The sequence below is a fragment of the Fukomys damarensis genome, unplaced genomic scaffold, assembly GCF_012274545.1.
Source record: "Fukomys damarensis isolate Sample0158 unplaced genomic scaffold, DMR_v1.0_HiC HiC_scaffold_23, whole genome shotgun sequence".
NCBI classification, from domain to species: Eukaryota; Metazoa; Chordata; class Mammalia; order Rodentia; family Bathyergidae; genus Fukomys; species Fukomys damarensis.
This window is the reverse complement of record NW_022900935.1, coordinates 15,283,487-15,307,140: the sequence shown is the minus strand read 5'-3', so window position 1 is coordinate 15,307,140 and position 23,654 is coordinate 15,283,487. Positions and strand designations below refer to the sequence as shown.

The following is a 23,654-nucleotide window of genomic DNA, read 5'->3' as shown; positions in this document are numbered from 1 at the left end:
AAAAAAAAAAAAAAAAAAAAAACCAAACCAAAAAAAACCCCAAAGGGCTGGGGAGGTAGCTGAGTGGTAGAGCACTTTGCCCTACTTGTAAGAGACCCTAGGTTCAATTTTCAGCCTCACACACAAAAAAAGAGAGTGGAGCATTCTGGCCCAGACAGCTGCAGGAAGCCACAGAAATCTACCAGAAGCAACAAGGAACCTCTTCCTCCTCATCTCATTCCACCTGCACTGACCTGGCTCCTCCTGAGTTACCAGACACATCCACCTTGGCTAGCAGTTCCGTCCTGGGAACCCTTCCTCAGTTATCCTCAGGGCCACGTACCGGACCCTCTGTGTACTTCTGGGCAGATCTCACCTTATTTGTGTGGCCCTACCTGAGCAGTCTATTTTATTTTATTGATTGATTGGTGCTGGGGATCAAACTCAGGCCCTTGCTCTTACAAGGCAGGTGGCAGAATCATTGAGCCAAATCCCCAGCCCCTGAGCAATCTATTTTTTTTTTGGTACTGGGGATTGAACTTGGTCCTTGCACTTGCGGAAGCACTCAGCTAAATCCCCAGCCTGGAGCACTCTATTTTTAATCCCAATTCCCCCTTTTACTCTGCTCTTTTATTCATCATATTTGTCATTTTAACACACTTCATCAGATTTACTATGCTTATTTGTTTTTTTGAGATAGGGTCTTGCTATGTAGTTCAGGCTGGCCTCAAACTCACTGTGATCCTCCTGCTTCTGCCTGAGTGCTGGGATTACAGGTGTGTGCCACTGCACCCAGCAAGTATGCTCATTGTCTAAAAACAAAGGGACTAGATTATGAGCTCCCCAAGGGCAGGACCTTTGATTTATTTTCTTTTTTAGTACTGGGGACCAATCTCAGGACCCTTAGCTTGTGAGGCAGGCATGGTGCCAATGAGCTAAATCCCTGGCCCCTGATTTGTTTTCTTATGCACTCCTAGTGCCTAGGTCATGGACTTGGCAACCCTAATTTTTTTTCTGTATTGGGGATTGAACTTAGGACCTCAAGTGGCACCCAATAAATATTCACAGACCCTTTCTTTAAAATAGTGGTTGGCAAACTACGGCCTGTGGATCAAATCCAGCCTACTACCTTTCTGGGATTAGAACTTTGGAACACAGCCATGTCCCCTTGTTTACATGTGACTGTGGCTACCCTTGTGCAGCAACAGCGGGGCTCAGTACTGTCACAGAGACCATGTGGCCCAAGAAGTCTACTGTGTGTGGTCTGGCCCCACACCAACTCCTGCTCTAGGTGATTCTTTTTTTTGGTACCAGGGATTGAACTCAGGACCTTCCGCTTGAGAGGCAAGGGACAGCACCACTAAGCTAAATCCCTGGCCCGTTCTAGGTGATTCTAATGCCAGCTATATAGTGTGACCACCACAGTTCTAAACATTTCTATTTAGATATGACTTCTTATAGGCAATATTAAAAACACAAACGAAAGTCATCAGTAAGAAGCAAACTGCAGCTGGGTGTGGAGATGGCTTATAATACAGGAAATCTGGGAGGCTGAGGCAGGAGTATCACAAGTTCAAACCCAACTGGAGCAACACAGTGAGAACCTGCCTCAAAATAAAAAATTAAAGGTCTGGGGATGTAGCTCTGTGTGAAGCCCTGGATTTGATACCTAGCATCACACACACACACAAGGCAGCACATTGCAAAGTTGCTCGGCCTACATTCCTCACAAGGCATCTTGCACTGTCTTCCTGCCACAAGCACTGTGGTAAGAATATGGTCTCTGAAGACAGGAAGACCTGAGTTGCATCTATACCTTTCCTACTATAGTCTTAGGCAAATGATTCTTGGTTTCTGGCTATTTATACAATAAAAATAAAACCAGCCTCTTTGAAAAGAACCACTGGAGAGGCATATTAGAATGCAGATTCCTAACCTCCCCCACAACCCTGTTGAATTTCAAGAGGTCTACCTGGTGGCCCTGGCTTCTACTTTATAAACAGGTTTGTGGGTGATTCTGTGGAGACTTGGGCCTGCCAGTTGAGAAAATGACCTTAGAAGTGTGAGTGTGAAGTACCAGTTACATACATGCACACCTAGTGGATATTTAACAAATGGAGCCATGTTTCTCCTAAAGGCCTGTCTCATTTCTTTGTTTTTTTGAGACAAGTGTCTTGCTATGTAACACAGGCCAGCCTCAAATTCCAGCTGATCCTCCTGGCTCAGCTTCCTGAATGCTGGGATTACAGGCGTGTGCCACCACGCCTGGCCGATCTAAGTAATTTTCTACATGGTCCCATACCAAGTCACTGAGATCTGTGACCAAGACCAAGATCTTCTGGGCTTGCATGTAAGTCTTCCTGTTCTCGGGGGTGGGGGGTGGCGGCACTCAATTTGCTGGCAGTACAGCTTCCTGTGAGTCAGAAGCTAGACCTCTGGCTGATTCCTCAGTCACAGGTTGCAGCTATAGCCCCGTAGCCAGTTTCCCCTAACCCAGTGATGGCAAACCTTTTAGAGCTTCAATGACAAAAAACAGCCCGCTGAGGCTCCTGTGCCGTAAGTTTGCCAGCACTTGCCTAACCACTAGGACTCGAAACTCTTTCAGGATTGAATGCTAGGGTAGACCTTTCCACAAACAACGAGTATGAGTTAACGTTCCTGGAGCATTTCACGTCCCCCCTCTGAAGTGGGTATCAACAGTCCCAGTTTCACACACACATACACACAAACTTCAACAGCAGACAGAGGGAAATCTGGGCGCTCCTTACATTAGCCTCCTCCCACCACCTCGTCCTGTCACAGGCAGAGCATACTAAGATCTCTGTTACCCTGTGCATGTGACAGAGACTTGATTACACAACTTAAGACTTCATGATGGAGTCTGCTTTCTGTATCGTTTTCAGGTGATTACTAACTTCAAAGCACTGTCACTCACAGCTCATTTTACTGTTTGATTGGCTCTCTGCTTCCCTAGTCAACAAATGGAGACAAAAGTAGTTTTCAGATCCCACAATCACTGGTGAAGTGGGGCCTTCAACTAAGGCCTCATCAGCCACAGGCCTGCCCCACATTCCCCTCCACTGCTTTTACTGAGAGAAGCTGAGCAGGATGAGTCCAGTCTCTTAGATCAGTCAGGTTCTGGGACAAAATTCAAGGGGGAGAAACGCTATAATGACAGGGACCGCCTGTGGCCACCCCAAGAGACACCATGGGACCTAGAGGACAAGTTCATATCATCCTAGGTTGTGGGTATAAGAGGGAATAGAAATCAATCCTCCTAAGAGTTATTCTTTATACTGTGTTCTCACTGTTCCGAGCTAGCCCAAGTCCCTGGCTTCCCCATCTAACTGCGTACAGTTATTTGGGGGCATCTTCTGCAATCCCAGGCCCACCTTTCACATGCCCCAGTGCATCAGGGCAGCACAGCAGAGTGGTTAGGAGCTTCCTCCATACCTCCCTTATAATCTCAGCTTCATCCAGCCTTCAACCACAGCTGATCACCTTCTTTACAGATCAAATATATAGTTCCCAATGGAACTTACACTTTTAAACCTTCTGTTTCACTATTTTTCATTCCTTTCTTTGCCTAGCCAAGACTCTATGAGCCACCACTCTCATCATTTCTGGCATATACTTGGATTTTCTTCTTTTCTTCCAATGCTATTAGCTGGCTAGTCTTGAACTCTAGTTAAACCTGCTCTGAGCCTGCACACAAGAAACTTAATGTGGCTAGGCCAAAGTACAACACGGCTGACTGGTCTCACCTCAAATCCGTGACCATCTTTTTCTCAAGTAGACCCCGGTACCTGTCATCTAGAAACCCCCTACATCTGTCAGAATCACCACCTACTCTGCAATTCTTTAACAGGACTATTCTATATATTTATTGGGTGGGTGACTGATCTCAGTTCCTTAACAATAGAAAAACGGGGACATCAGCACCGATCCCTTTAGGCTTTCGTGAGGACTGAGATATATGCATAGATCTAGACACAGAAAATGCTCAGAGAATGTTCCATCTTACAATCTCTCCAAAGCAGGGCTCTACTCAAATTTCTTCCCTGACTGAGATCCTACATGAAAGTTACCACCAATTTTTAGAGGAGTAAGCAGAGGCTTACAGATCAGGAGCTTTTTTGAAGTCACATGGCTTATGAGCAAAGTTGGGATCTGAATCCAGAATTATAACCCAGAGCCTGCCCTTTAGCCTCTGTGCTCTGCTGCTTTATGGCCTCAAGCCCAACCTTCTGATTCTAGCTGAAGGTGTTACTTAAACTCTTTCTGAGCCAATCCATCTGACCTTTTTGTTGTTTTTTTGAGACAGGGTCTCGCTATATAGTTCAGACTGGCCTCAAACTCATGGTGATCCACCTGTCCCAGCCTCACACGTGCTCAGATTACAGGTGTGTGCCACCATACCTGGCTTTGCCTGCCTTTCTTGTACCTCCCTCTCCTGAGTGGGATTTGGCCATTACCCCTTAGATGTACCCCATCAACCTGGACTACCAGTCCTCATGCCTGCCCCAAACTCTCTGAGTCTCCTGTATCTCCTTGGTGCAACACCTGCTGGTGCTCAGTGGTTCCTTCTCTTTGAATTCTTCTGTTCCGTGCTGCTTTTATGCTTCATCACAAAGACTAGAGCTTCTGTCCCCACCCCCTCGGGTTCTCATAAACAGCAGGAGTAGGTTCAATGGATGACCTTACTGAATCAGGCAGGAGGAAAGCACTATGATGGGAGACTGGAGACCCTGCTGCAGCTCTTCCTCCTCCTAGCCAGGTTCTTCAGAAAGGCTTGAGTGGGGCCACTTCCTATCCACTGCAGCAAACAGTCCCTCACTATCTATACAGCAGGCCGGGCCTCACATCTGGACAAGCTTTGTGGCTGTGACTGGTACTGCGTGTCAGCAATGGCAGCACAAGTATGTGCAAGGGGTGGGGTGGGGTCTCGCTGACAACTAGCAAGCTCTGGAGTGGGATTTGGGAAGTGGAAAAAAGCTGACGCCAGGGCTATCCTTCTCCCTTAATTCCTAGAGTTAAAGAGGTTGCTCTTTGACATAAACATAGTCTCGAGCCTAAAACTCCATGTACAGATAAGACACTGAAGCTCTATTACAGAAGCTGGGTCATCCTAAGTTCATGGGTTTTCATTTCATTCTTCTTTAAACTAAGGTTTGTGTGCGTATTTCATAATAATAACGAAGGCTTAGGGAAACTGAATGACTTTTCTAAGGTTTCACAGGGGAGAAGACCCCTTGACATTAACATTACAGGGATGCCTAGTGAGGACAAGGCTGCACTGTTCAGACAGACAGAAATCCTCACAGTGTGGCACCCAAGGGCATGGCCTGCTAGACAGACCTGAGTGTTAGGTCAGAATCTGGACTTGACACTTCCTGGCCATGTTAAGTTGAGCAAGTTACTTAACATTTTAGGGCTTCATTTTTTTCACCTGTAAAATGAGGACAAAATGCCATATAACATTCAATATGGAACCTAGTATAAATGCGATTTTGTTGACTCTAAAGACCGCAGCAATTTTAAGATGCATTCTTCTTTGAGAAAACACGTGTATGTTAGACTTGATGAAATATGGGAATAAAAAATATATAGCAACTGTATTCCTCCTCCATATCACAAATGTGAGAAATCTCCTAGGATTGTAGCAAGAAACAAGGAGATTCAACTGCCTTGTAAATAGGCAACTCCTGCCCTGCACAACCCTCTGGTCTTGGGGCTCCAGCTTACCTTTCTTGCCATTGTTGGAGGGTGTAGACTTTCCACTGTCTGAGTTCAGCTCAAACACCCTTAAGTCTGTGGGTACCTCCTCCCTCAGAGTCTCTACTCTGGCTGGAGGCCTGGGTTCTGGGCCACTAGGGCGGCCAGCAGGGGTTAGGGACTTGGAGGGAACTGGAGGTGGAGGTCCAGTCTCGCCTTCATCCGAGGCCAGGCCCTGTTCCTCCAAAGATGCCTCCAGCAGCTTTTGAGATAGGTCTTTGGGCACCACTGGTGCCTCAGGTACGGTGGCAAGGTTGGCAATCTGCGTCACGAGGGAGATGCTCTCGCTGCTCTCCGAAGGAGTCACCTCTGCTGGGGGCTCAACTGCAGGCACTGGTGTCTCTTCACAAGGGTTGTGGCGGCCAGGTCCTCCCTCAGGGGATGTGGAAGTTTTGGTCACAGGAACCTTCGCCTCTTTTGGAGATGTGGGTGAAATGCCCACAAGTTCCTCTGTAGAGAGAGATGTGGGGGAAAGAGGGCAGTGCATCCTGGCCAACCCCAAGACAACTTTGGAGCTCACATCCCTCACCTGGCCCCTTCAGGGATCTCCTGCAGTCACTCTGAGCTAGTCAAAGTCCCGCCTAGGCACAGGGCCCTGGAGGTCAGCAATACCACCCAAAATGAAAAGAGATTAGACTGCCACTTTGAAAGTGGGTCAGTTTTGGGTTCAGGACTAACCCTATTGCATTCTAGAGTATGGCTGGGCAAGCTATTTCACTTTTAACTTACCTGCCTCAGCTGTAAAAGAGAGATAACGGAGGTATGGTAAGGACTACATATATATGTGAAGCTCTCAGTGTCACCTAGGCGGACAATTGAACTTTAATAAAAGTTTTAGCATTACATCACTGGAGTGGCTCCAACGTGCTGCTCTAAGCTGACCTCCAAGGTAGAGGAAGCTCAACTCCCACCCCAACCCAGGAATTCTCAAACCTTGCCTGGCGTCAGCATGACCCAGGGGGATTGTTAAAAATACACCTTTGAGGGCCAGGGATTTAGCTCAGTGGTGCTGCTGCCTGCCTCACAAGCATGTGGTCCCGAGTTCAATCCCCGGTATCAAAACAAAACAAAACAAAAAAAAAACAACCACCTTTGGCTACATTCTTAGAGTCTTATTTAGAATGGGAAAAAGGGAATCTGGATTTTCAATATGCTCCCCAGGAAGTGTGAAGCAACTGGTCCATTGCTGGAAGGGCCATCTGCTCCGGGGGTTCCACCAGCCTTGTTTCACTTGACATCTCATCAGCACAACCTATGCCAAGTACTTACGCTGTGCTCATTCTCTCCTCTTCGATGGGGCGACAAAGCTCTCCCGGCCTCTAAGAGCCCCACAGATAGGCCTGTCATTTGCTCATCACATTTCAACACCTCTTACCTTCTTCCTCCTCCCAGCCAGGCTCTTCTGAGAGGCTCTGTTCTGCCCGCTGCTTCAGGGCATCTCTCCGGGCCTGCTCCTGAGGATAGGAGAGCAACAATCAGGAGCAGTCAGGGCACCTTCTCCCAGACGTTGGTCCTGAACTCTTGACACTCTGTCTCCCTCTTCTGCCTCAACAAAGTCCATGCCTGCCTTGCATAGGGTGGTACGTGCCTGTAATCCCAGCACTCTGGGAGGCTGAGGCAGGAGTACAGCAAGTTTAAGACCACCCCAGGTAGCTTAACAGCTTAGCAGACCCTGTCTTCACAGGCCCTGGGTTCAATCCCTACCATGGCGGGGAGGGGATCCAGCCTGTTTCTACCAGGTCTGAGCAGGGACCTCTCTGGACGAAATTAACATACCTGTTCTAGCTGATGGACTTTATAGAAATACCGATGCCAGAATTCTGAATGGGAAACAGCTGCTGGAACCTGGAAGAGGGAAAGTAGAGGTGAGAATTTGCAAGTATCGGATGGGGTCTGTGTCCTCACTCTCACTGGTCCCCTCCCAGCCATTCTAGGTTTCAGACACAGGAGGTGTAGCTGTGCAGGGTCTGTGAGAGCCCTTCTGCCCCCATCTCAGTTTCAGCCAGACCTACCTTGGCCAAAGAGGAAGAAAAGAACTCCCATTCAGCTTTGTGGACCCTTCATTTCTCACCATTCTCTGAATGCAAATCAGCCTCTTCCATCCGATTCTTGGCTCAGGGCATGGCAGGTCTGGCTCTTTAGGGTCTCCCCCTGCACACGTCCCACCCACCTCCTGACACCTCAAGTCTGGAGCCAGCTGAGGTCCTGCCGGCTGGGCCCTCACCATCTTGGTGTAAAGGGCCCGGATGGAGGGGCTGTCTAAAAGAAGCTCTGAGATCTCCCCCTTCTTCTCCTCCAAGCAGAACTCGGAAAGCCAGGCATCAAATAATTCCAGGGGCCCTGCAGAGGAACAGATGCTGACGGTCAGTTCCCCGGGTCTGGAGAAGAACAATGGACCCACAGAATGTACCTGAGCCTGGACTTGGACAATGAAGCACGTGAGTTTTCCAAAGTCGTTTGGCCCAGGGTGGGAAGGTCAGGTAGGGTAAAGGGGTGGATGGTCCTACTGAGGTCATGGTGGAGAACCTACATGCTCTCCAGAAAGAATAGTCGTCTCCACCTCCCCATGTCCCTGCTGGCATTTTAGCCCACTGCACTTGGCTGCAGAGCCCTCCTCCCCACAAACAGGTACTCTCAGATCACCACTGGACCCACCTTGCCAGGGCCAGTGGCTGCGGCTCTGTCTACCCTGTGACTGTGCTACCATTTCTCAGTGCAAGCCACTGCCTTCCTCGAGAAGCCCTCTTCCCTTGGCTTTTGTTCTTTTTTCTCTTCCTTCCACTTTTCTGGTTGTTCCACCTGAATCTTCATGGGTTCCTAGTTTGCCATTTCTTTTTTTGGGGTGGGTACAAGGTATCAAACTTAGGACCTTGCATTTGCAAGGCAAGGGCCGTGCTGCTGAACTAAATCCCCAGCCCTTTCCTTTCCTTACCTCTTCTTGCTTTCTATTTTCTCCCAAGATAATCCACATTAAGCCACATGTTTAAATCCCCTCCTCCTCTGACCATTCCTGTGTCTCTCTCTGTATCCCAAACCCTTCCAGGGCCACAGGTTCGGTGCAAATACAGCATGTGCTCATTTTTCTCTCCACACAGTTATCCACTGGAAACCAGTGGCCATCCTAGACTTCTCCCTTATCTACTCATTTTTTTTGACACAGGGTCTCACTATGTAGTTGAGACTGACCTGGAGCTCACTATGTAACGCAGGCTGGTCTTGAACTCACAGCGATCCTCCTGCCTCAGCCTCCCGAGCTCTGGGATTATAGGCGTGCGCCACCATGCCCTGCCTTTTTGTTCTGTTACTGGGGATTGAACTCAGGACCTCACTGTGCCACTGAGCTTAATCCCTAGCCTCTACTTGGTAATTTTTGAGACAGGTCTCACTATGTAGTCCAGCCTGGCCTTTAATTCTTGGTGATCTTCCTGCCTCAGCCTCCCAAGTAATGGAATTATACGTGTGTGCCACCACGCCCACTCTACTTGCTCTGATCTCACTTCCTCAGTGTTTCTTTGCACTCCCTACTCTTCATTTCACCTGCCTCTTCCTAGGCTCGGGCCTTACCTTTTTCTTTCTTTTTTTTTTTTTTGTGGTACTGGGGATCGAAAGGCGGTGGAACCACTGAACTAAATCCCTGGCCCTGGCCTTACCTTTGACATGGGGAGTCTTACTAAATCTCTGAATTAGTCTTCCTGTTTGTTTCTCTCCTTCATCTGTCATAACACTGCAAGGGCTGCTTTACAAAATGCAAAATCTGATTATCTTAGGCCTCAAAACCCTTCAGTAGTTCTCTATGGGAGGGCTTCATTTTTTTTTTTTTTTGAGACAGGGTCTCAGTAGGTAGCCCAGGCTGGCCTTGAACTTGCTGCGACCCCCCCTGCCTCAGCCTCCTGAGTGCTGGGATTATAGGTATGCACCACCATGCTCAGCTATGCAATGGCTTTTTGTTGTTTTAATACCAGGGATCAAACTCAGGACCTTGCACATGCAAGGAAGGCAAAGCACCATTGAGCTAAATCCCTGGAAAAGGGGCTTTTTAAACTAGGATCCACAGATGATCTTCAAAGGGTCAAAGAATGCCGCTGTGCACACAAAATTTTGTGGATGGGCTGGGGATTTAGCTCAGTGGTTCTGTGGCCTGCCTCACAAGTGCAAGGTCTCAAGTTCAACCCCTGGTACCCCCAAAAAAATTGTGGAGAGGAGGCTTGTTTCAACAGGTCTTTAAAGATTCCTGTTACTAAAAAGGTCTAGAACCACTAGTGTGAGCTTTTTAGGACAAAATTCAATGCTTAGTCTGGCATACAAAGCCACTATAAGCTGGCTGGCTCACATCAGTGCTTTGGCTGCCTTTACACCAACACACATACTATTTAACTCAGTGTCACCAAAAATCTAGGGGTTCTTGTTCTTTCTGGACTTTCAAATATGCTATTACTTTTTCTTGATCTTCTTATACTTCTAAAAGTAAAATTAGTTTACTTCTGGGCCAGGGATTTAGCTCAGTGGTTCTGCTACCTCCTTGCAAGTGCAAGGTCCAGAGTTGAATCCTCTGTACCAAAATAAAACAAAACAAAACAAAAAACTAGCTTATTTTTTATTTTATTTTTTTGAGACAGGGTCTTACTATGTAGTTTAGACTGACCTGGAACTCAATATGTAGCCCAGGCTGGTCTCAAACTCACAGTGATCCTCCTACCTCTGCCTCCCAAGTGCTGGGATTACAGGCGTGCGTCACCATACCCAGAAAAACTAGTTTTCTTCTAACTCATCCTTAAAACCTCAATTCAGGACCAAGAATGTAGCTTATCAGCACAGCGTCTACTGGCAAACTTGAGGCCCTGAGTTTGATTCCTGGTACAAAACAGAAACAATAACACCTCAATTCAAGTATCACTTCCTGGGCTTCTCAGGCTGGGTATTTACTCCTCTGCGTGTATTTTAGCAGAAGCAGTCATTTGACTCCCCTCTCTACTGTCTGCTTTATTCTGTCTGCTGGTTCTCCTCCCTAACAGCCTTGTCCTGGAGGGCTGGGTCAGATGGAGAGCCTGACTCATTTCTGGTCCTTAGTTCTGATAAGGCACTTGATGTGTGGCAGTGGCTGAGTGAACAGGGGATGATGGGAAGGGAGGCAGGGTGGGGGGCTGGGAAGGAGGCTGAGCAAGTGGGAGCAGAGGAGCTGGGGTGAAGCCAGCTAGGGCTCAGGAAGGAAAGTGACCACCAACCCATCCCAGACATACTAAGTTGTCCACTAGTCAGTCCCTGTCCACAGGGGTCTTTGGCCTCTGCTACCTGAGACAAAGAGGACCCATACCCACGTCTACTTAGTCTAACTGCCCCACAGACCACCCTCAGGAGTCCCTCACCATCAGGTTCGTTGCAGTAGGTTGCTGGGTCTGACTGCAGGCTGTAAAGGCGAGCCTGTGAACAAGAGAGACAAGAGATTTTGGGGTGCCGGGATACACAGCACTTCTTTGCAGAGTACTACAACCCAGCTTCTTCCCTGCTAGCTACCAAACACAAAAGGCACTTAACAAGCATTGGGGCTGTGCTTAGTCCAAAACTGCGGCTCCTAGTAAGCCACCCCCTGGGAAGTAAGAAAATATAGTATAAGCAGGCTAAAATTATTATATGTATAAAATGTTTCTAAAGTTTATGTGAAATTTGAGAAATGTCAACGACAAATATATTAATAAAATTTAGTTTTAGTAGTATTATGGCTTGTGTTTAGATGTCCCCTCAAAGCCTCATGCATATGAGGCAGGACTTTCTTTTTCAGAGCTAGCTGAATCTGGAAAGTGTGATGCTGGGGTTAAGAGTGAGTGATTACTAAACCAGTGTGTGATTAGGCTGGCAGTGCCCTAATCTTGGTAGTCTGGATGGGATAAAAGAGGCACACAGACTCAGTGAAGGCCTTTTTTGTGGTACCAGGGATCGAACTCAGGACCTCATGCTTGCAAGGTGTGTAGCAGAACCATTGAGCTAAATCCCTGGCCCAAACTTTCCTTTTTTTTTTTTTTTTTTTGGTACCGGGGATCGAACTTGGGGACCTTGTGCTTGTGAGGCAGGCGGCGGAACCACTGAGCTAAATCCCCGGTCCTTGTGAAGGCCTCTTTTGTTGCCTTTGCACCTTGTGCATGCCATGTGGTTTCTCCTGTTTGCCATCCCTGAATTGGAGCCAGCAGACTATGGAATGAAACCTCTACAAAGTGTGAGCTATATAAACCTCTCTCTCTTTTTTTTTCCTTTTGGTACGGGGAATCAAACTCAGAAGCTTTTGCTTGTGAGTCAGGTGGCAGCACCACTGAGCTAAATTCCTGGCTCTAAACCTCTCCCCTTTTAACTTTGGGTATCAGGTATTTTGTCTCAGCAAGATAAGAAAAACTAACACCAGGGAAAAATTGTGGTTTTTTTGTTGTTGTTTTTTTGAGACAGGGTCTCACTGTGTAGTTGAGACTGACCTGGAACTCACTATGTAGCCCAGGCTGGTCTCAAACTCCCAGCGATCCTCCTGCCTCAGCCTCCCCAGTGCTGGGAGTAAAGGCATGCATCACTATGCCCGGCCTTGAAAAATTGTTAAATAATGTAACTACACCCAAATTAAAACTATTCATCAACATTTCTTAGCTGGGTGTGATGGCACACACCTGTAATTTCAGCACTCTAGGAGGCTGAGGCATGAGGATTGCAAATTATAGCCCAGCCTGGGCAACTCAGCAAGACTCCGTCTCAAAAATAAATAAGCAAATAAATAAGGCTGGACATGTAGCTCAATGTGAAGACCCTGGTTTCAATCTTCAGTATCACAAACACACAAAGATTTCTTGGGGTACAGGTATAGCTTAGCAGTATGGTGCTTACCACGCACAAGGCCAGCATTTATAACCGCAGCAGTACCACCACCAAAACAAAAACAAAACGGAAAAAGAAACAAAAAACCACCTTAATTTTGTAGCCTGTCTGCTAAGTAAATCATAAATAGTGCTCCCACTAGGGCCACAGACAGGCAAACGTCAGTGGATAAACAGAAACTTCCACTCTCCCCCATCACATGAAGACACTGGGTCTATCGGATCAGAATTTCAGCAAATGGTTTTGGTGATGAGTTGTTATAATTTAAAATCTTATTTAGTAATTACTGCAATTCCACAAGTTCACTCGGTGGTGGAACTAAGGCTAGTGCTAAAAACAGGCACAAAAAATCAGTATGAGTAGAAATTCAATATGATCAAATGCTACAAAGAAGGTCCAAATGACATGACAGCACACTGAGAATTTAGGAGAAAAAAATCCATGAGAGAGAAGCGTTGATGAAAGACTAAAACACGGAACAAATACACCATGGGGGTTGTTGATTTAACTGCTCTGAAGACTCCCTTTCTGTCTATGTGTTTATTCGTAATGGACATTAATCTTTTTTGAGATTAGGGTCTTACTGTGTTGCCAAGGTTGGCCTTGCACTTGTGATCCTTTTGCTTTATCCTCCACTGGGACCACTGCACCTGGCTTGGAAATTAGTCTAACTGAGATATGGAGAAAATGATGCCTCCAAAATGCTCTCCACAATGTGCTTATAAAGCTGGAAGCTAGGGCCGGGGATTTAACTCAGTGGTTCCACTGCCTGCCTCACAAGCACAAGGTTCTGAGTTCGATCTCCTGTGCAAAAATAAATAAGTAAATAAAATTTTAAAAATAAAATAAAGTTGAAAGCTGAAAGGAATCCACATGTGTAACACTAAGGAAATAAATGAATAATGTTATACTCACTTGTAAGACTTAAAGACATTAAAAGTGATGGTGATTAGGAAAGAGACTAATGGTTGTACATTTTTAAAAAGCATATTACAAAGTTGCATTTATAAAGTGGTTATTTTGTTTAAAAGAAAAACCCCTGTAATCCTAGCTATTTTTGAGGCTGAGGCAGGAGGATCTCAAGTTCAAGGCCAACTTGGACAACTTAGCAACTTGGTAAGACCCTGTCTCAAAATTTTCAAAATTTTTTAAAAGGGCTGGGAATGTGGCTTAGGAGCCGAGTGCCTCTGGGTTGAATCCCTAGTACCTCAAAGAAACAACCAAAAACACCAAAAATGTCTAGTGATGTATCTCAGTGGTAGAGTACTGCCTATCATGTGTGAGCTAAAGAAAAAAAAAAAAAAAGACGCAAATCATCTTTACCTATATTTGCAAAAAAAAAAAAACCCAAACAAATAGAAAGTTATATATCAACAGGGAATCAGGTTTGTCTTCGGATGACAGGATTATGGGCTCAGACATACAGTATTTGTTTCGCCTGAACGTGTGTTGCTGTTGTGAGTAGAAATTGAAAGCTAAAGCTCAGCATCAGTACTGGAGGCTGCTGGTGAATATTCACCTTAGTGCCATCATAGGGCTCGGCCGTGCCGGAGGGTGTACCCATCAGGGTGATTACATCACAGTCGATGGTTTTGTCCGGCGAGGGAGCAAAGGTATCTGAGATTACCCCGAGGAAGTCCGACAATCCCTTCTTCACTTTTTCTGTTGCCCCTGAGGAGCCTTCGGTCTGCAGAGAGAATGAGAGAGAAGCAAGTGCCCAGGAACAGGCTGAAATCTAGAAAATGGGGGCAGATTTGGAGCAGGTGGGGAGCACCAGGGAAAGGGTGTACTATGTGTGAGGACCAAGGAAATGTTCACAGATCTTTCACCTCATCACAGGGCTGAAGGAGGAAAGCAGCCAAGGCCCTTTCTCTACCAGCTGGGGATTCAGAACAGGGTGGGAGGCCCGTAGAGATCAGAGCAGATTCCTGACTGTTTCACCAAAATGTCAAGGCCAATCAGGCTGATTAAAAAGTGGTAAACCAGGCATGTGGTACATGCCTGTAATCTCAGTACTCAGGAGGCTGAGGCAGGAGGACTGCCATGAGTTTGAGGCCAGGCTAGGCTACACAGTGAATTCAAAGGCCAGCCCAACTACACAGCGAGACCCTGTATCAACTCCCTCACCCCCAAAAGTGGCAAGAGTAAACTGGGTATAGTGGTATACGCCAGTAATCCCAGGATACAGGAGGCTGAGGAAGGCGGACTGCCATGGGTTCAAGGACAGCCTGGGTTACATAGTGAGTTTGAAACTAGCCTGGACTACATAGTGAGACTGTCAAAAAAAAAAGCAAGAGCAAATGGACCATATCATAGACATTTCAGCAGGGCCTGTGGGCAGGCAGTGTTGGAAAAAGTACTAGCTTTGGAGCAGGACATGGAATTGAATCCCACATGTAATATTTAGTTGGTTTGGGACATAAAGCCTCTCTGTGTCTCAGTATCTTGATTTGTAAAGTGCAGATAAATCTACACTCTAGGATTACTCTGAAAACTAAAAGGCATGGATAATACCTGGAACACAGCAAAAACCTAGTAAGTAGCAAAACTGTAACATTACAATTCTATCGTCATTGTTCAGGAAATAGAATATTTTGTACAAAAGGTTGGGAAATATGGGTAGAATAAGAACAGATAGTCTTGCCTTGCCTGGGACTGAGAAACTAGTCAAGGGTCAGCACATGGACCTCCTGGAAAGGGCAGGTGTGACAGCAACCTTGAGCCATACAGGTCAGAATGCCCTCCAGGAGGCAGGTCACAGTCCAACAACCTTGTGAAAACTGAAATACTTAACTCTTTCTTTTTTTCGTACTGGGGATCGAACTCGGACCCTTGTGCTTGCGAAGCAGGCACCAGAACCACTGAGCTAAATCCCGGGCCCAAAATACTCACTCTTTATTAAGCTGCCCAGGTATTTTAAATCTAGAACCTGTCATAGTGCATAGCACATAATGCTACAGCTATCCAATCACACTGAATGAAACAAAGAGATAAATGAATAAGTGGTACCTCTGCTACCGGCTAGACTTACAGCAGTTTGGCATGGCTCCTATTCATAATTCATGCAAACAGACAGTATTTTATAAAAGGATTCAATAAAATAAGTTTGCTAGGAAAACCCTCCAGACTTACTTGCCTGCTTGTCTGACTTCTTTATTAATCTTCTTTCCTTTTTTTTTTGGAATCAGGGCATTGTTTATGTTGCCCAGACTAGTGTTCAATTCCTGGGCTCAAGAGATATGCCTGAGCCTCCTGAGTAGCTGGTATTACAGACACATCTCACTGTGCCCAGCTCAAAACTTGTTTTTCATAACATGGCCTCTAATCTCAAGGTGAGTCATTCAGCTGGTGATCAAATGGAGAAACTATAATCTGTCCCAATGCTAACAGAAACCTAATATAAAAACAGGTATACTGAAAAACAAAAACAAAAACAAAAGCAGGTATACTCCACTGGAAAATTAAGAGATATGTGAAGATATCTTTGACCATCCGTATCTTTCACATTTTACACTGACTCAATAATCTAATTTCTATCTCAAAAGAGGATTTTATTGTACATGTTTGACTAATAAGAAGAGGGACAACGAAAATATAAATTTCCACAAAACCAGCATGGCTAAAATAAATAAGAATACTTTCTTGCTGCGTGTGGTGATGCATGCCTATAATCTTAGCTACTGAGGTAAGAGGATCATAAATTCAAGGCCAGTTTGGAGAACCTAGTAAGACCTAAAAAAAAGAGAGACAAAATGCAAAAATTTAGCAGAGAATGCTCATTGTAGCTCTGTGTACTATACTAGAAAAACTGAAACAGGAAAGTGGGAACTAGTTAAATCCACGTAATAGAATTAATACCATTTGAACATCATTTGCAGAATAAGGATTATAATGATCAAGTAAAAAAGTAGGTTAAAAAATATAGTTTCCAGTTGATCCCACTTTTAAAGAAGAAATGGTATGTAGGGAGATAGCCCCAAAAGAGTAACAACAGTCATCTCTGGATCAGAGAACTATGGGTGTATCCAGGTTAGTCTTGTCTTTACTTTCTCTTTTCTTTTGCTTAGCTGTATTTTCTACAATGAATGACTTTGCTACTGGAAAAATTTGCTAAAAGAATTCAGAAGTAGGAAAACCAATGAGTGTTTAACATTTACATGTGTATGCTTCACAAACAATTCTTTTGAAATGGGAGGAAAAAACAATGCATATTTCCCCAGTCACATAACAAAGAGTTTGCTTTGAGTCCCCCCAGGGTCCCAGGGCAGGTCAGGCTGCGAGGCAGAGGCAGTCGTGGAGGTGCGAGTACTCACGGTCAGCTTCTCCTTGACCACGCTGGCTGTGGCTGCGATGGTACACGCTGTGTCATGCTGTACCACCTGGGTAAACTCTGTCAGGTCCCGCTTCATGAACTCCAAAGCTTCGGAGGACTGCGGGAAGACAGAGAAGGTTACCACAGCCAGTTTGTCACCTGTGTTTCTGTAGCAGCAGACATACAGATCTCTCAAGAGACACAGGAGCCTGGGCTTGGTGACAATGTTTAGGTGTCCCAATTCCACGATCTGGGATTATCGGGACAGCAGCAAGCACAGGGGAATTCCAGCTCCGCAGCCCAGGGACTCACAGCTATGTGGCCATGAGTGAGTCTATACACAGGAGCCTGGGCTTGGTGACAATGTTTAGGTGTCCCAATTCCACGATCTGGGATTATCGGACAGCAGCAAGCACAGGGGAATTCCAGCTCCTCAGCCCAGGCACTCACAGCTATGTGGCCATGAGTGAGTCTCATCTAGTGCCTAGTTTTCTCCTTATAAAAGGTGGGAGGTAGACTAGGTGAGTGATTCTCAGGGATACTTACAGCCTGAAAACAAAACAGACTTGATAAGTTGCTTGATATGCTCTAAGTCATACTTGTTTCAAATTTCAAATAAGACAGGGCCATGGTGACACATGCCTGAAATCCCAGCACAAGGATCATCACGTTTGAGTTTGAGGTCAGCCTAGGCTACACAATGAGTTCTAGATCAGCCTGGACCACACAGTGAGACTGTCTTAAAAAAAAAACAACAAAAAAACCACTAAAAATAAACAAAACAAGACAAAACCCCACAAAACCAACCAATCAACCAAACAAAAAGAACCAATCAAATAATTTGACAAAAGGTATGTGATTTTTTTTTTAATAAAAAAAAGGAGGGGCATCTGGGCTTGGTGGTGCACGCCTGTAATCCCAGCACTTGGGAAGCTGAGGCAGGAGGATCGCTGTGAGTTCGAGACCAGCCTGGACTACATAGTGAGTTCCAGGTCAGTCTCAACTACATAGTGAGACCCTGTCTCAAAAAAAAAAAAAAAAAGGGGCAGATTCTCCCCCAGACCTTCTTAGCCCCACCATTCGTGAGTTCTAGTCACCCATAAAGTTCCTTTGGGCTGAATTGATATTTGCTCTGTTGAACCAATTTGCTTCTCAGCCTGTGCTCAGAACCACCTTGACAGTGCAGGCCCTTACAGCCGTGTGTGTGTGTGTGTGTGTGTGTGTGTGTGTGTGTGTGTGTGCTCACGCACATACATATATGTATGTATATACACATATAAAATATACAAATAGATAATATATAAATAATATATACATATATAAAAATATATGCATATATATATTTGCGCTTGCGAGGCACGCAGCAGCATCACTGAGCTAAATCTCCAGCCCTGGCCTTCTATATTTTGCTTTGCTTACAGCATACTTGCTATCTCTAGAATGCCTTCCTGGGCCATCTTTGTGCTCACCCCACCCTATAAGCTCTTTTATGCCACAAGAGTTCAGTCACCTGGAATTTTAAAGCACGTTTTGACTGTTCTGGTGGGTTTTCTATCTACTTTCATTAGCCTAGGAAGTCTGTGACAGTTTCATGCATAAGCTAGAGGCTTCTTAGGGGAGGGGGACAGGATTCATTCACCTCTACATCAGACTCCAGATGCCTGCATTTGGGATGGAGACAAAAATGTATTTATTTATTTTTCTCGCATGGTCTCAGACATGGAGCTTAATTCTGTCCATCTGCATTCCCACCACCTGCGTCCAGCCAACCTGCTCTCCACCTGGACCCCTCCCAGATGGAAGCTACCAGACACCTTTACTACAGTTTCCTTGTGACACTCTGGGTGCTGCTGATCAGGGCTGACCAAGCTGTCCACTGCTTTGCATTCTTCAGTGTTTACACACTGCCCTAAGAGCAAGTACAGACTCTTTACTTCCCCTTCCATGGCCTATAAAACCCAGCTTCAGGCGGACTCGCCTTCCCCACCACTACGCACCTGTACTGAGCTCCAACTGGCCTTCCTCAAATTTCTCCTATGTCCTAGAGTCTTCCCTACGTCAGGTAGTTGGAACACATTATCCCTCTCCCTGAAGAAACTTCAACTCTTCAGAACAAAGAAGCAAGCAAGAACACTGAATGAACCCTCTGACCTGGTTAAGTCTCGTTCATCCTTCAGGTCTGTGCTCTCACGTCATTTCCATAGAGAGGTTTCCCCGCTTTACTTGTTCTTTAACATTTGTCATGCGCCAGACTCTACATTACTCACTCAGTATCAGTCTTCCTGGGTAAACTGGGAGTTCCATGAACACAGATAACTATTTTGTTCACTGGTGATTCTCTGACACAGAACATACATGTCTCAGGGCAATTTTAATTACATGACCATCTACACAACTATTTAACTAACGATTGTCTTCCCAATAGACTGTAAGCTCTGAGTGGACGGGTATGGTGCTTACCAAAAAGAAGGCCACAGTCTACTGGAGTAAATACTCACACAGGCTGATGTGCAAGGGCAGAGCAGTAACTGGCATATTATGGAGAAGTTGGGAAGATTTGAGGAAGGGAAATTTGGATTCAGCCCCCCAAAATAAATTGGAATTTGCTAAGGAAGTGTATTAGTGCAGAAGAACATGAAATGTGAAGCAGAAATGGTGAGCAATAAAACCGGAGAAGTTGCCGGGGTCACTATGAGAAGCAATCCAAGATTTAAAGCAGGTGGGATTTTCATTTTTATAAATTATCCTAGTGACTGGCATGGAGAATGGGTACCAGGGTGACAAGACTGAGAGAGAGAGAGGAAGACCAGTTAAAAGGCTGCTGCAATAATCCAGGAAGGAAAATATAAGGATATGAATAAGGACAAAGCTGGTAAAGATAGAAAGGATAGGATCAGTTCAAGAAATACTAGGTAAATAGGCGGATTTTGTACATAAAGTTGACTAAGGCCTGGAAAAGAATCAAAGAAGACCCAGTGGCTGCTAAACTAAGTGACCGGATACACACAGGGATGCCACCTAACAGAAAATACTGAAGGAGGAACAGGTTTGCAGAAAAAATTGTGATAATAACTTTGGACATGAAAATTTGAGGTTTCCATGGGTGTCCTGGGATAGCTGTCCACCAGGAGTTATCCTCAAACACCGAAGCTCAGGGAAAAAAACTAGAAGTCACCTTAACTTGCAGAGGAGGAGATCACCCACGAAGATTTTGAAGAGTGGAGAGAGGAGTGTGCTAAGAAGACCTCAGAATACCACTTTTAAGGAGCAGGAAGAGGAACTCGTGAACAGTTAGTAAAGTCTGGAGAAGTATGTGGAGAATTGAGAGGGTATCAGGTCACAAAAGCCAAAAGTAGTTTCAAGAAAAAAACAGCATTTGCTAGTGTCAAATATAGCAGAAAGGTCCAGGAAGATAAGGGCTGAAAACACCCAACAGATGTGCCAAGCGGTAAGACAAGCTGAGTGTGACTACAGATAAGTTTATAGGTAGTGGCTTTAGGGTGGGAAAGGAATTGAACAAGATCATGCTTACTGACTCCAACATTTCAAAAAGCATGTGCAGTTGTATGCTGGAAATGAAGAAGACATCTGAGGTGAAGGGGAGAAGCAAATTAGACTGAAAAAGCATGCTAGGAAGTGTTCAGACTCAGATGAGTGGGGAATATGTGCCCTTCTCTGTGAGTATGCACAAGCACTTGTGTGCACACGGGAAGACGAAAAAGCAGGAGGGGAAGACACACTGTAGTACCACCTGAGTCATCTGTTCTACTGCTTCAGGCGGACTCGCCTTCCCCACCACTACGCACCTGTACTGAGCTCCAACTGGCCTTCCTCAAATTTCTCCTATGTCCTAGAGTCTTCCCTACGTCAGGTAGTTGGAACACATTATCCCTCTCCCTGAAGAAACTTCAACTCTTCAGAACAAAGAAGCAAGCAAGAACACTGAATGAACCCTCTGACCTGGTTAAGTCTCGTTCATCCTTCAGGTCTGTGCTCTCACGTCATTTCCATAGAGAGGTTTCCCCGCTTTACTTGTTCTTTAACATTTGTCATGCACCAGACTCTACATTACTCACTCAGTATCAGTCTTCCTGGGTAAACTGGGAGTTCCATGAACACAGATAACTATTTTGTTCACTGGTGATTCTCTGACACAGAACATACATGTCTCAGGGCAATTTTAATTACATGACCATCTACACAACTATTTAACTAACGATTGTCTTCCCAATAGACTGTAAGCTCTGAGTGGACGGGTATGGTGCTTACCCTCAAGAAGGCCACAGTCTACTGGAGTAAATACTCACACAGGCTGATGTGCAAGGGCAGAGCAGTAACTGGCATATTATGGAGAAGTTGGGAAGATTTGAGGAAGGGAAATTTGGATTCAGCCCCCCAAAATAAATTGGAATTTGCTAAGGAAGTGTATTAGTGCAGAAGAACATGAAATGTGAAGCAGAAATGGTGAGCAATAAAACCGGAGAAGTTGCCGGGGTCACTATGAGAAGCAATCCAAGATTTAAAGCAGGTGGGATTTTCATTTTTATAAATTATCCTAGTGACTGGCATGGAGAATGGGTACCAGGGTGACAAGACTGAGAGAGAGAGGAAGACCAGTTAAAAGGCTGCTGCAATAATCCAGGAAGGAAAATACAAGGATATGAATAAGGACAAAGCTGGTAAAGATAGAAAGGATAGGATCAGTTCAAGAAATACTAGGTAAATAGGCGGATTTTGTACATAAAGTTGACTAAGGCCTGGAAAAGAATCAAAGAAGACCCAGTGGCTGCTAAACTAAGTGACCGGATACACACAGGGATGCCACCTAACAGAAAATACTGAAGGAGGAACAGGTTTGCAGAAAAAATTGTGATAATAACTTTGGACATGAAAATTTGAGGTTTCCATGGGTGTCCTGGGATAGCTGTCCACCAGGAGTTATCCTCAAACACCGAAGCTCAGGGAAAAAAACTAGAAGTCACCTTAACTTGCAGAGGAGGAGATCACCCACGAAGATTTTGAAGAGTGGAGAGAGGAGTGTGCTAAGAAGACCTCAGAATACCACTTTTAAGGAGCAGGAAGAGGAACTCGTGAACAGTTAGTAAAGTCTGGAGAAGTATGTGGAGAATTGAGAGGGTATCAGGTCACAAAAGCCAAAAGTAGTTTCAAGAAAAAAACAGCATTTGCTAGTGTCAAATATAGCAGAAAGGTCCAGGAAGATAAGGGCTGAAAACACCCAACAGATGTGCCAAGCGGTAAGACAAGCTGAGTGTGACTACAGATAAGTTTATAGGTAGTGGCTTTAGGGTGGGAAAGGAATTGAACAAGATCATGCTTACTGACTCCAACATTTCAAAAAGTATGTGCAGTTGTATGCTGGAAATGAAGATGACATCTGAAGTGAAGGGGAGAAGCAAATTAGACTGAAAAAGCATGCTAGGAAGTGTTCAGACTCAGATGAGTGGGGAATATGTGCCCTTCTCTGTGAGTATGCACAAGCACTTGTGTGCACACGGGAAGACGAAAAAGCAGGAGGGGAAGACACACTGTAGTACCACCTGAGTCATCTGTTCTACGTACTTTAGGCAAGTAAGAACTGAGTGTGGTTCAGATGGGACCAGGATGGGATGCAAAGAGAGAAAAGTACCAAATGACCAAGAAAAAAGGTCTTGCTATTCAGTTCAGGATGGACTTGGACTCCTATGTAGCCCAGGATGGCCTCGAACTTGCAGCGATTATCCTGCCTCATCCTCCTGAGTGCTGGGATTACAGGCACAGCACCACACTCAGCCAAATGTTCTTTATTTCACAAGGAAGCTGTCCATTTCCCGATCTGGAATTACTTTTTCTTATGCATTCCTAGGATGGGGTCGTTTCAGCTTTTAAAACAACTGTTGTTTCACTGTTGCTATTATCACACTGGTCTGCGTAGGGGTCCGTCCTGCAGTAGCTATAAAGGGCTAAAAGTAGGGCCCAGGTCAGCGTCAGGGGGGCCTGGGGCACGCAGAAGCCGGAGCAGGTTGGACCAGGTTGCAATGAGGCGTCGTGGGGCCCGGCCGGGGGAAGAGGGCGCTGGCCCGGCTTACCTTCTCTTTGACTGCCTGGTAGCTCTGCTGCAGCCAGCTCCGCCACCATCCCACGTCCTCCCTGTGGAAGACAGACACATCTGCCGGCCCTGGAGTGCGACTCTTGCCCGCCCAATGGTCAGCTCTCCGTTTCCCCCTAGGATGTGGCCCGCTGCCCGAGGTTTCCCAAGCCGCTTCCCTACCCCCTCACACTGCGAATCCACTCTGCCCTTTCAGCTCTGTCCACGCCCACACTGACTTCCAGTTCCCCTTGGGGACCGTGGCCCAGCACCCGACCCCTGGGAGAATTCAGGCCCCAACTCCTGGGAGCGGAATGACGAGCTCACCCTTCCGCCATCTTGCCTGCCTGACATCACCACTATTTACCGACCTTTGACTTCCGAGACTGCCCCTCCCCCTCAAGCCCCGCCCCGAAGTGCGCTGCCCAATAGTTGCGCCAGCACCACCCTCAGCCCAATCCCCACCCCGCTCCATCATTAGGCCCTGCCTCTTTGGGCTCTATCCAGTCTCAATCCCGAGTTCGCATTTAAACTCCGCCTCTGAACTCTCGGTCCAATCGTTATTCAGTTCTATCCTCTGGCCTCACCTCCACCAGCGGCAACTCTTTCGGCGGACTTCCCTTACGGTGGCCGCTGTGCGCCTTGTTTGGCCGA

At 45.9% G+C, this 23,654-nt stretch overlaps 1 protein-coding gene across 2 annotated transcripts in view; it reads right to left on the bottom strand.

Moving 5' to 3' along the window:
• Nucleotides 1–23,475, bottom strand: part of Bsdc1 (BSD domain containing 1) — a 27,614-nt gene extending 4,139 nt beyond the window's left edge. Inside the window, exons 1-9 of one of the 2 annotated variants that reach the window (XM_019207117.1) lie at nucleotides 23,372–23,475; nucleotides 23,002–23,062; nucleotides 16,917–17,033; nucleotides 14,123–14,290; nucleotides 11,118–11,172; nucleotides 7,979–8,094; nucleotides 7,531–7,599; nucleotides 7,130–7,208; nucleotides 5,725–6,204 (exon numbers count right to left, since the gene is read on the bottom strand). In XM_019207117.1, the coding sequence (XP_019062662.1) occupies nucleotides 5,725–6,204; nucleotides 7,130–7,208; nucleotides 7,531–7,599; nucleotides 7,979–8,094; nucleotides 11,118–11,172; nucleotides 14,123–14,290; nucleotides 16,917–17,033; nucleotides 23,002–23,062; nucleotides 23,372–23,475 (1,249 nt within the window). Of the gene's footprint in view, nucleotides 1–5,724; nucleotides 6,205–7,129; nucleotides 7,209–7,530; nucleotides 7,600–7,978; nucleotides 8,095–11,117; nucleotides 11,173–14,122; nucleotides 14,291–16,916; nucleotides 17,034–23,001; nucleotides 23,063–23,327 lie in introns of both variants that reach the window. The other variant, XM_010621554.1, reaches the window with a different exon arrangement.
• Between the last annotated feature and the right edge of the window lie 179 nt (nucleotides 23,476–23,654).